Source organism: Microcaecilia unicolor, chromosome 10 (genome assembly GCF_901765095.1).
Source record: "Microcaecilia unicolor chromosome 10, aMicUni1.1, whole genome shotgun sequence".
In the NCBI taxonomy this organism is placed as follows: Eukaryota; Metazoa; Chordata; class Amphibia; order Gymnophiona; family Siphonopidae; genus Microcaecilia; species Microcaecilia unicolor.
In genome coordinates, this window is record NC_044040.1 from 86,383,206 (window position 1) to 86,396,513 (window position 13,308).

At 45.7% G+C, this 13,308-nt stretch overlaps 1 protein-coding gene across 2 annotated transcripts in view; it reads right to left on the reverse strand.

The window, feature by feature from the left end:
* Window positions 1–5,365: 5,365 nt before the first annotated feature.
* N6AMT1 (N-6 adenine-specific DNA methyltransferase 1) overlaps window positions 5,366–13,308 on the reverse strand; it is a 167,117-nt gene continuing 159,174 nt past the window's right edge. For both annotated transcript variants that reach the window (XM_030215902.1, XM_030215901.1), the window contains exon 7: window positions 5,366–5,643. In XM_030215902.1, the coding sequence (XP_030071762.1) occupies window positions 5,537–5,643 (107 nt within the window). In that variant the 3' untranslated portion in view covers window positions 5,366–5,536. The remainder of the gene's footprint in view (window positions 5,644–13,308) is intronic.

The following is a 13,308-nucleotide window of genomic DNA, read 5'->3' on the forward strand; positions in this document are numbered from 1 at the left end:
ATAGACCATTATTAAAATGGACGGGGAAAATCCACTGCTCATTTTTGGGATAAGCAGCATAAAATGTTTTGTACTTTTTGGGGATCTTGCCAGGTATTTGTGACCTGGATTGGCCACTGTTGGAAACAGGATGCTGGCTTGATGGACCTTTGGTCTGTCCCAGTATGGCAATACTTATGTACTTATATTTACTGACAATTGTTTCCCATAAAATAAAATGTTCTATGTATAACAAGTGAAGACCTTACTGTTAAAGAATATAATTCATTTTGTTCGAGTACAGTAGCTGGACTTTTATGACAGAATGAAAAAATTACTTTTTTATTGCTTGTACCTTTTTTGGATCAAGATATAAAAGATCAGGATAAGCTGTAGTTGATAAATCATAGTTTGAAATTCACATAGTGAAGCTGGGAGAAAGTGGTTAAAACTGGTCAGATTTGAGCCCAGACGTGTTGCTTAGTATTTAAAAGATCAGAGGCTTGTGCACATAAGGGGCTCACCCCCAAGCTTAGAATAATTAATCTTAACAACCACAGTAATATGTGCCCACCTAATTTCTAACAATCTGTAATTGAGATCCTCTGGTTTCATCATGTGTACGAACTATGCAAACAACCATATAGTAAAGCCACACAGGAGCAGAGGGTGACAAACTGACTTTCAGCCTGGGAGAGAATGCTCAAAGGTTCTTTATTTAAAGGCACCAGAGATATGACCTGACATGAGTCTGTGTTTTTGCGGACACAGCTGCCTGCCTCAGGGTTCACAAGAAACACTCTATGTCTATGTAAACAGAATTTGAACCTGGTGCAATAGATGAATGCACATTCCAGGATAAAAAACTGCACTAGATATACGGTGTGCAGTCTCTCAAAACAGTTCTCAATATACAGCCTCAATGAAGGGCAAACATATAGTAACATAGTCAATGATGGCAGATAAAGACCTGCACAGTCCACCCAGTCTGCCCAACAAGATAAACTCATAGCATAAGGTATGATGCAATAATACATATGCATACTTGATCTTGATTTGTCCTTGCCATTTTCAGGGCACAGAACACAGAAATCTGGCCAGCACTGGCCTTGTTCCCCAACAACTGAAGCTATCATCAAAGCCCCACTCCAGCCCATTCAAACTTGTCCAGCCATGAACACGGCACAGACCATAGAAATCTGCCCAGCATTGGCTTTGCTTCCTAATTGCTGGAGTTGCCATCTACTCACCATTAAGTTTGTTTGGTTCCATTCTTTCCATGCAAGATTCCTTTGTGTTTTATCCCATGCATTTTTAAATTCTGTTACCGTTTTCACCTCCTCCAACTCCCATGGGAGGGCATTCCAGGTATCTACCACCATGAAAAAGTACTTCCTGACATTATTCTTGAGTCAGCCCACCTGCAACCTAAATACATGTCCTCTAGTTCCACCGTGTTCCTGTCTCTGGAAAATGTTTGTATATTAATACTTTTCAAATACTGAACACACTGGGAGAACAAAAATAGACAAAGCTTTTTCCACATGTAAAGCTTGTTTTACACATAGAAACATATGTATGTAAAATACATGCACTTGGAAAGTAAGCACCTACTGTTATGCAAATCTGCATGTAGGCATTCCCAGGGGCATAGCTTGGGTGGAAAAGAGGTAAAGCTATGATATATAAATGTACATTATAAAATATATATGTGCCCACATACATTGCACACACAAATTCACATCGGTTGTTTTTTTTTTTTTTTTTTAAAGCTGTATATTTCTGTGCTCTTGGGGCTGGTCTCTGGGAATCTATTTTATAAAATCATATAGGCACTTATGTTGCCTTTAAAAAATAGGATCTAAATAGCCACCTTTTGGGGATTCTCACTTAGGTATCTCGTTTTAAAATCAAGCCCCTAGTGACTGAATCATGTACTTTCCTTCTGGTTGCTTTGTGTACAACCTCCTGGTGGCGGAGAAACATTGTTATACCTATTGCCTTGGAACAGAGGCACCGTGTTGGTCAATTTTTTACACAGCTAGTGGTGTGCTGCCAATTTCTTATCAAGAGGACTTCAACAGTTCTGTTCAACTTGTGAGACAGTCCTTGATTCTACAAAATTATTTAAGCATTTACCACTTCTTAAAGAGTAAAATGTGCATAAAATGTGTAATACTGAAAATTGAATTCCAGTTCCAAGATTCTTGATGAACTGACACATATTACTGGGTCAGCATAACAATTTTATAAAAATACTGTGCATGAGTTTTTGAAAACGAAACCATCCTCAGATGTCCCATCAGAGACATTATTTCACAATGGAACAAAAACCTCAGTCATCAAGACAGCACATGTACAATATTTTTGGATGAAGCTTACACTCACAGCAGAGGGCTTTTCATCAATGAATTAATCTGTGGCACTGGCTAATAAAGTCTCTGTCTACTGAGGCCTCTGTTAGAGCTCAAAACAGAGCATCTCTTTGCTGCAGGAGGTCTATGAGTCCACAGTTAGGAGTGCTGCTTTGAAAGAACAAATGTGCTCTTGCTTAAGAATCATGAAGAAGGATCTGAGGAAGCTAGAAGAATGGTCTAAGGTTTGGCAATTAAAATTCAATGCGAAGAAATGCAAAGTGATGCATTTAGGGAATAGAAATCCACGGGAAACGTATGTGTTAGGCTGGGAGAGTCTGATAGGTACGAACGGGGAGAGGGATCTTGGGGTGATAGTATCTGAAGATTTGAAGGCGACGAAAGAGTGTGACAAGGCGGTGACTGTAGCTAGAAGGTTGTTAGGCTGTATAGAGAGAGGTGTGACCAGCAGAAGAAAGGGGGTGTTGATGCCCCTGTATAAGTCGTTGGTGAGGCCCCACCTGGAGTATTGTGTTCAGTTTTGGAGGCCGTATCTTGCTAAGGATGTAAAAAGAATTGAAGCGGTGCAAAGAAAAGCTACGAGAATGGTATGGGATTTGCGTTACAAGACGTATGAGGAGAGACTTGCTGAACTAAACATGTATACTCTGGAGGAAAGGAGAAACAGGGGTGATATGATACAGACGCTCAAATATTTGAAAGGTATTAATCCGCAAATGAACCTTTACCGGAGATGCGAAGGCGGTAGAACGAGAGGACATGAAATGAGATTGAAGGGGGCAGACTCAAGAAAAATGTCAGGAAGTATTTTTTCACGGAGAGAGTAGTGGATGCTTGGAATGCCCTCCCGCGGGAGGTGGTGGAAATGAAAACGGTAATGGAATTCAAACATGCATGGGATAAGCATAAAGGAATCCTGTGCAGAAGGAATGGATCCTCAGGAGCTTAGTCGAGATCGGTGGCAGAGCCGGTGGTGGGAGGCAGGGCTGGTGGTTGGTAGGCAGGGATAGTGCTGGGCAGACTTATACGGTCTGTGCCAAAGCCGGTGGTTGGGAGGCGGGGATAGTGCTGGGCAGACTTATACGGTCTGTGCCCTGAAGAGCACAGGTACAAATCAAAGTAGGGTATACACAAAAAGTAGCACATATGAGTTATCTTGTTGGGCAGACTGGATGGACCGTGCAGGTCTTTTTCTGCCGTCATCTACTATGTTACTTTGTTGAGAATCAAAGTAAACCACAAATCGTTCTTCAAGGATGTTGACTCTTTAGCTCTATGAAAGACTCAAAGACAGAAAGGTGCCAAAGAGTCTGTGAGACACGTTTCTATTTCCAGTTGAAGAGACCAATACACAGACCGAAGGCCTGTGGGCTCTAGGAAAGAATTTGCCTAAAAATACTGACAGTCCAAATAAGGTACAACTGTTACTGCCAAACAGCTTACAATCTGAATTACAGAGCTCTGTGGTAGGGTTTTTTAGGTTACCAGCCAGCTCATTTTCGAAAGTGATCGCCAGCCATTTTCCGACATAAATCGGGAGATGGCCGGCGATCTCGGAAAAGCGGCCAAATCGGTATAATCGAAAGCTGCTTTTTTGGCAACATCGCCACTTTCCCGTCGCATCACCGGCCAAAGTTCAAAGGGGTGTGTCAGCGGTGAAGCGAAGGCAGGACATGGCCGGGCATGGGCGTGGCTACCAGATGGCTGGCTTTCGGCGATAATGGAAAAAAAAAAACGTCGATAAGCAGTATATCGCCGGGTTTACTTGGTCCTTTTATTTTCACAACCAAGCCTCAAAAAGGTACACCAGATGACCACTGGAGGGAATGGGGGATGACCTCCTCATACTCCCCCAGTGGTCACCAATCCCCTCCCATACTAAAAAAATAAAACTAAAAACCTTTTTGCCAGCCTGTATGCCAGCCTCAAATGCCGTACCCACCTCCATGACAGCAGAATGTGTTGTATCCTCCGACAGCCTTTCCCTGGTTGCGATGTGGCTCTCGGGTGAGTGTGATACCTTTTCTGTTAGGTGCCCTGCAGAGTCACATTAGCAATGCATTGTGGTGGGTGTAGGGTACTGGGCCCTGTTTTGTTTCCAGTAGTCCATGAGGTAGTGGCCATTTTTGTATGTAAGCCAGTTTTAGATCCCTTTCATGTGTTACCCACGTTAGAGAACGTTATTACCTTGAGTGTGGCTGAAAGAGGGCATTGTACACCATTCTGCCAGCTCTGACCTACTGCTAATCTCAGTACCAGGGAGACTCATTGCCAGTGGGGCACAACCTCTGATCTGCAGTTAACTGTGAGTAAACGTGCTTATTCAAATAAAGGGCTTTTTCAAAGAGATTAGTCTTCAAGTGTCAACTGGTGTGCCAAGGTTATACAGCAACAACAAGTCCTAGAGGTCTGCGTGTATGCAGGTCCCTGGAGCACTTTTAGTGGGTACCGCACTTAAGGCAGGCAGACCCAGGCCCATCCCCCCCACCTATAACACTTGTGCTGGTAATGGAAGTCCTCCAAAACCCACTCTACCCACATGTAGTTGCCCCCTTCACCCCTAAGAGCTTTGGTAGTGTTGTACATTTGTGGGTAGTGGGTTTGGGGGGGGGGGGGGGGTTGGGGGGGCTCAGCACCCAAAGCAAGGGAGCTATGCATGTGGGAGGTTTTTCTGAAGTCCACCACACTGACCCCTAGGGTGCCCAGCTGGTGTCCTGGCATGTCAGGGGGACCAGTGCGCTACAAATGCTGGCTCATCCCATGACCAAATGCCTTGGATTTTGCTGATTTGGAGATGGCCAGCATTTTTTTCCATTATCGCTGAAAAACAAACCCGGCCATCTCAAACCCGGCGAACTCCAAGGCATTTGGCCGGGCTAAACCATATTATCGCAAAAAAGATGGCCGGCCATCTTTTTCGATAATACGGTTCCGGCCAGCTGTAGCGCCACCGCCAACATAGATCGCCGGCGATCTATTTGGCTGGCGACGTTTGATTATGCCCCTCCAGATCATCTCTAAAACCTGCTTAAACTCACCTAGCTAGCCTATCACAGCAAAAGAACTTACCATAACATAGCACCTTTAATGGCTCAAAATCATGACCTGATATACGTGAAGCCAAACACTGATCACCTTAACAGCAGTTTCATGCAGTACATAAAAAAAATTCAACATAGTAGTCAGGATTTCCAGAATTTCAAAACAGCAAGAGCTTCTCTTCCTGCTTGTCTGGAGAGAGCCACAGTGCCCCCTAAACCATAGTTCTTCATTGTTTCTAGAATTTCATCTGCAAATAAAACATAAACATAGTTACAAGATCATAGGCTTGTTTTAAATATTGATAAAGCCCGGACATGTTGGATTACTGACAGGAGTGAGGTACGCAAAATTACTCCAGTTTTATGGGGATTACCAATTCCAACAGTAGTCATTTAAATATTTGGGTATCGTAGTAGATTCTCAGCTATCCTTTGATTTACAAGTTTTAGCTTATTAAAAAAGGGTTCTACATTAAGATTATTAAGATCAATAAAACATTTGTTTGATGAAAATACTTTACATACATTACTTCATGTGCTGTTGGACTACTGTAATGTAATATATGCAGGGATGTCCACTTCTAGTATTAGGTGTCTTCAGACATTGCAGAATACAGCCCTCAGACTTTTAGGAAATTGTAGGAAATTCAATCATGTGACACCTCTCTATTTGAAATACATTGACTACCAATTCTATATAGAGTAAACTTTAACCCTCCTATGTACAAAGCCGCACAGCACTGCCGACACAGCCCATTCAAAGTGAATGGGCTGTGTCGGTAGTACTGCACTGTCAGCCACTAGCGCGACTTTGTAAACAGGGGCCAAAGTGCTTAGTCTTGACTCATAAAGCATACTATTCATTACACCCAAGATATCTAACCCCCCTGTTTACTAAGCCCCGCTAGTGACTGCCGTGCAGCTGTGTTGGCATTACCGCACCGCCAGTGCTAGCATGGCTTAGTAAATGGGGGGGGGTGAGTAAATGCATTAACAATCCCTTATTTATTTTATTTATTTATTTGTAGCATTTATATCCCACATTTTCCCACCTATTTGCAGGCTCAGTGTGGCTTACATTTGCCATAATGGCAGTTGCCATTTCCAGGTAACAGAATTACAATTGGTATTGCATTAAGGAGCATACATACATGGTAACATATATGGGACATAGTGTATATGGAACAAATTGTGATATATATATATATATATATATATAACATGTGATACATATATGGTCAAGAATAATTTGTGGTAGTGCAAGAGGGTTCCTGAGTAATACATTATGGTAGTGCAAGGAGATTCCTGGGTAATACATACATGCTAAAGAATACATTATGATAGTGCAAGAAGGTTCCTGAGTAATAAGTTAGATTATAACAGACGTTAGTCCATCGTCTGTTGAGAGATTCTGTTCAATAGAGGGATAATAGCAGAGAGGTTGAACAGTCAAGTGATAGAAGTTTGCATTTGTAAAGATTGTGTATCGTGTTAATAATTAGTATTTAAGTTGGATGTTTGTGGTAGGCCTTCTTGAAGAGGTCTGTTTTCAGAAGTCTTCGGAAGATGGTTAGGTCTTGCATTGTTTTTACGGCCTTCGGTAGTGCGTTCCATAGCTGCGTGCAGATGTATGAGAAGTTGGACGCGTATATGGATTTGTATTTTATACCTTTCCAGTTAGGGTAGTGGAGATTAAGGAATGTGCGTGATGATTTTTTAGCGTTCCTAATAGGCAAGTCTTTAAGGTCTGACATGTAGGTTGGGGCTTCTCCATAGATGGACCAGGGTACAGACTTTGAACGCAATTCGTTCTTTTAGTGGGAGCCAGTGTAGTTTTTCTCTTAGGGGTTTGGCGTTTTCAAATTTCATTTTCCCGAATATGAGTCTGGCTGCTGTGTTTTGGGCGGTTTGCAGCTTCTTGATGATGTGTTCTTTGCATCTGGCATAAATGGCATTGCAATAATCTAGATTACTTAGCACCATTGATTGTACTAGGCTGCAGAATACTTCCCTTGGGAAGAAAGGTTTGATTCTTTTAAGTTTCCACATTGAATAGAACATCTTCTTTACTGTGTTTTTCGCATGATCTTCAAGTGTTAGATTTCGGTCAATAGTGACACCCAGAATTTTCAAGCTGTCTGAGACTGGGAGAGTGTAGTCTGGGGTGTTTATGGTCTTGGGTTTGTTTGTGTTGTATTGTGAGGACAGGATGAGACACTGTGTTTTTTCTGCGTTTAGCTTAAGTTGGAATGCGTCCGCCCATGAGTTCATTAGTTGGAGACTATGTGTGATTTTGTTTGTGATTTCGGCTATGTCTTGTTTGAATTGGATGTATATCGTAACATCATTGGCATAAATGTAGGGGTTAAGACCTTGGTTGGACAATGATTTGGCTAAAGGTGTCATCATTAGGTTGAAGAGGGTTGGTAAGAGCGGTGATCCTTGTGGTACACTGCATTTAGGTTTCCATGGTGTTGATGTTTTTGAATTTGAGATCACTTGGTAGGATCTAGCTGTTAAGAAGCCTTTAAACTATCCTAGTACGTTTCCTCCAATCCCAAAGTAGTCTAGGATGTTCGGGAGTATTTGGTGGCTGACCATGTCGAACGCGCTGGACATATCAAATTGTAGGAGAAGCACATTGTTTCCAGTTGCAATTAGGTGTTTAAATTTGGTTATGAGAGTGGTCATCACTGTTTCAGTACTATGGTTGGATCTAAATCCTGATTGCGATTCATGTAATATTGTGAATTTGTTTAGGTAATTGGTGAGTTGCTTGGTTACCATACTTTCCATTAGTTTTACTATCAGAGGGATGGATGCAACTGGTCGATAGTTGGTTGTATCGTTTAATTTTTTCTTTAGGTCTTTGGATATGGGTGTAAGTAAAATATTTCCTTTGTCCTTGGGGAAAAGTCCATGTTGTAACATGTACTTCAAATGTGATGTGAGGTCTGTTATGAATCGTCTGGGGGCGGACCTTATTAGGTTGCTGGGGCAGGTATCCAGTTTGGACTGGGTTTTGGAGAATTTGTTGAGTTCTTGAGTGATGGTTTCTTCGGTTAGCAAATCGAAGTCATTCCAGATTCGGTCTGCTGGGTGTTCCCCAGGAATAGGGTCCAGGCAATCCATATATTTTTCATGATCAGTGGTATTGAGTGGTAGTGTGGATCGGAGGTTTATAATTTTTTCATTGAGGTATTTGGCAAGTTGGTCTGCCGATGGGGTATCTGTGCTGTCTGTGGTAACCGATGCGGTGTCTATAAGTTTATTCACGAGTTGGTAGAGTTTATGTGCGTCTTTATAATCTGGGCCTATCTTAGTTTTGTAAAAAGCTCTTTTGGTTTTTCTTATTGTATATTTGTATTGTCTTTGCATTTGTTTCCAGGCTTTGAGTGCGTGTTCATTCTTTATTTTTTGCCATGCTCGCTCGAGTCTCCTGACTTGTGTTTTTAGTTTTTTCAGTTCTTCGTTGAACCAAGTTATTGAGCTGTGTCTTCGTGTGGTTCTTGTTTGTATGGGAAAATTAGGTTCTTACCTTGGTAATTTTCTTTCCTTTAGTCATAGCAGATGAAGCCATTACGTATGGGTTATGTCCATCAACCAGCAGGGGAGATAGAGAGCACTCAAACTTTCACAGTGCCCTCTTGGCCAGCTAGCTCCACTGCCTCTTCAGTATTTGAAGCTTCCAAAGCAGTATGGCAAACCGCAATGGGAATCACAAGAGCTTTCCTCACAGCGAACGATGGCCCATCACAAGGGCATGAACTCATAAAGGAGGGAATGCACATCCTCCTGGAGGGAATAAACTCATCCTCCTTATTGTATAAGTGGAGGGGAACACACGCGCCTCCTGGAGGGAATCACACATCCTACCAACACACTGGAGGGAATGAACTCATCCTCCTATTTATAGAACTGGAGGGGAACACACGCGCCTCCTGGAGAGAATCAACACATCCTCCAAATAAAAACATGCTGGAGGGAATGAACACATCCTCCTAAATTTAAACTGAACATGAATCCTGAAGATTGTTTTCCAACTTTCTCCCAAGGAAGGAACTTCAGGAAATTAGAACAGAACCTGAAAAACAGATTCACAGCATACAGACAATCATACAGGGAGGGCTCATGGCTTCATCTGCTATGACTAAAGGAAAGAAAATTACCAAGGTAAGAACCTAATTTTCCCTTCCTTGTCATCAAGCAGATGAAGCCATTACGTATGGGATGTAACAAAGCAATCCCTAGATAGGGTGGGAACAAGCCACACCACACGCTAGCACTTGTGCACCAAAACGCGCATCCCTCCTGGCAGCCACATCCAGCCTGTAATGTCGGGCAAAGGAGAGCTTAGAAGCCCATGTTGCTGCACTGCATATCTCTTGAGAGAGTGCTCCAGTTTCAGCCCAAGAGGAAGAAATCGCTGTAGTAGAATGTGCCTTAAAGGCTACAGGCGGAACCCTGCCGGCCAGCAGATAAGCTGAAAAGATAGTTTCTTTGAGCCAGCGGGCAATAGTGGCTTTAGACGCTGGAGACCCTCTGCGAGAACCGGATAGCAAAACAAACAGATGATCAGAAGTCCTGAAAGAGTTAGTAACTCGCAGATACTGCAGCAGAGTCCTGCGCACATCCAAAAGGTGCAGCTGCCCAAAAGATTCTGGAAACTCTTCCTCTGAAAAAGAGGGCAAGAAAATAGGCTGGTTTAGGTGAAAGGCTGAAACCACCTTAGGCATAAAGGAAGGCACGGTCCGAAATGTGACTCCGGACTCTGAAAATTGCAGAAATGGGTCTCTACAGGACAGCGCCTGGAGCTCTGACACCGTCTCGCCGAGGTAATGGCCACCAGAAAAACGGCCTTCAGTGTCAAATCTTTCTCCGATGCTCGCCGAAGCGGCTCAAAAGGAGATGCCTGCAGGGTTTTCAAAACTAGCCCCAGGTTCCAAGCTGGACAGGGTGCTCGCACTGGAGGTCGGAGCCGAAGCACCCCTCTAAGAAAACCGTGCCACATCTGGGTGAGCAGCCAAAGACACGCCTTCCACCTTACCACAAAGGGAGGCCAACGCTGCCACCTGCACCCGCAGGGAATTATAGGCCAAGCCTTTTTGTACACCTTCCTGCAAAAAGTCTAGAATCGGCGAGACAGGAGCCCCGCATTGGAGCAATGGCTCTGGAAGCACACCAAGACTCAAACAGGCACCAAATCCTGGCATAAGCCACGGAAGTGGACCGCTTGCGGGCTTGCAGGAGAGTGGAAATAACTTTATTGGAATAACCTTTATCCCTCAATTGCGCCCTCTCAATAGCCATGCCATAAGACCAAAGCGGCCGGCGTCCTCCATGGCTACCGGTCCCTGAGTCAACAGGTTCGGTACCAGAGGTAACGGCAGAGGAGCCTCCAGGAGCATCTGTCGGAGGTCTGCATACCAAGGTCTCCTTGGCCAATCCGGGGCGATGAGGACCACTTCTCCTGGGTGCAGCCGAATCCGCAAGAGCAGGCGCCCTATCAAGGGCCATGGGGGAAACACATAAAGTAGACCCGGAGGCCAGGGTTGAGCCAAGGCATCCAACCCCGCCGAGCGAGGATCTCTCCGTCTGCTGAAGAAGCACGGGACTTTGGAATTGGCACTTGTCGCCATTAGATCCATCACGGGCTTGCCCCATTTGGCACAGATCTGCAGGAAAACTTCTTCTGCCAGATTCCATTCTGCTGGATCGATCTGATGCCTGCTCAGATAATCGGCCTGCACATTGCTCTGACCTGCAATATGAGCTGCCGACAGACACTGAAGATGCAACTCGGCCCAGTGGTAAATCAGTTCGGCCTGCGCGGCTAGTGCTCTGCACCTTGTTCCGCCTTGTCGATTTATATAGGCCACCGTTGTCGTGTTGTCCGACATCACTCTGACAGCCAATCCTTCCAGGGTCACTTGAAAGGCCAGAAGCGCCTGAAACACCGCTTTCAACTCTAGGCGGTTGATGGACCACTCCGACTCCTCGGGTGTCCATAGACCCTGGGCATGCTTCCCCTTGCAGAGTGCGCCCCAGCCCTTCAGGCTGGCATCTGTTACCACTAGGCACCAAACGGGGAGCGTCAGTGGCATTCCTCGCCGCAGCATGCTGTCCGAGAGCCACCACTCCATGCTGAGTCGGGCCGCAGGGAGCCAAGTAAGTCTGCATTGGTAATCCTGAGAAATAGGAGACCATCTCCGGAGTAGGGAATACTGTAGAGATCTCAGGTGCGCTCTCGCCCAGGGTACCACTTCCATCGTGGCAGTCATCGATCCCAGCAGCTGGACAATGTCCCAAGCTCGCGGACGGGGCATCCTCAGGAGCAGACGAACCTGATTCTGATGCTTGCACCGCCTTAGCTCGGGTAGGAACACATAGCCCGAGACTGTGTCGAACCTGGCCCCCAAAACCTCTAAAGATTGTGAAGGGGACAGGTGACGTTTGGCCATATTGACGACCCAGCCTAGAGATTGCAGTACTGAGACCACTCTGGCTGTAGCTTGTAAGCTCTCTGTTGCCGAGTCTGCTCTGATGAGCCAGTCGTCTAGGTACGGGTGAACCCTGATACCTTCTCGCCTGAGAAAAGGTTCGGGGAGCTGTGGCGAGGCCAAAAGGCAAGGCCCTGAACTGGAAATGTTTTCCCAACACCGCAAACCTCAGAAACTTCTGGTGCGGGAGCCAAATCGGTATGTGCAAGTAAGCTTCTTTCAGGTCTAGAGACGTGAGAAACTCTCCTGGCTGTACCGCCGCAATGACGGAGCGCAGGGATTCCATGTGGAAATGCCGCGCTCTCAGGGACTTGTTCACTTCTTTTAAGTCCAGAATAGGGCGAAAGGACCCACCTTTTCGCGGCACCACAAAGTAGATGGAGTATCGGCCGCAGCCTTGCTCTGCGGGAGGTACCGGGGTCACTGCCCCTAACTGAATCAGACCTTGTAAAGTCTCTTCCACCTCCGCCCGTTTGACGGCAGAACCGCATCGGGACTCCACAAACACGTCTCTTACTGGGGCGTTGAATTCTATTCTGTATCCATCTCTGATCAGGTCCAGAACCCACTGATCTGAGGAAATCTTGGCCCACTCCTCGACAAAGAGGGAAAGCCGTCCTCCGATGACAGGCATCGAGGAGAGGGCCGGTGCACCATCATTGAGAGGGTCGCCCCTGAACTCCTGGTCTTGAGCCACTGGCTGCGGAACGCTTGTCCGAGCGAAAGGAGTTCCTCTGCTGACCACGGGCACGTGAAGTGAACCCAGCAGAACGCCCTGGGTGGTACCTTCTAGCTTCACGGAAGCGAAGTCTGTACGAGGAGTGGACCACCTGGCCCTTAGAGGAAGGCCTCTGCCTATCTTCGGGCAAACGCTGGGGTTTTGGATCACCCAGGCCTTTCACAATTTTCTCCAACTCCTCACCAAATAGGAGAAGTCCTTGAAAAGGCAACTTCACCAACCTTTGCTTAGAGTCCATGTCCGCTGCCCAGTGTTGTAGCCACAGACGACGGCGAGCCGCCACTGCTACTGCCATTTGTTTAGCCGAAGCTCTGACAAGGTCATAAAGGGCATCAGCCAGAAAGGACAAGGCCACCTCCATCCGCGGAGCCACATCCAAGAAGGGCTCCGCTCCATCTCCGGGCTGAGCCACTGCCTGTTGCAGCCAAGCTAGGCAGGCTCTAACAGCATAACAGCTGCATGCAGACGCCCGAACAGTGAGACCTGCAATTTCAAAGGACCGTTTCAATGCTGTTTCCAGCCTACGGTCTTGAACATCCTTCAGGGCAACACCTCCTTCAACAGGGAGGGTAGTTCTCTTTGTCACCGCAGTGACTAGGGCATCCACTGTAGGCATTTGAAAACGAGCCATATGTCCCTCACGCAGAGGGTATAACTGCCCCATAGTCCTGGAA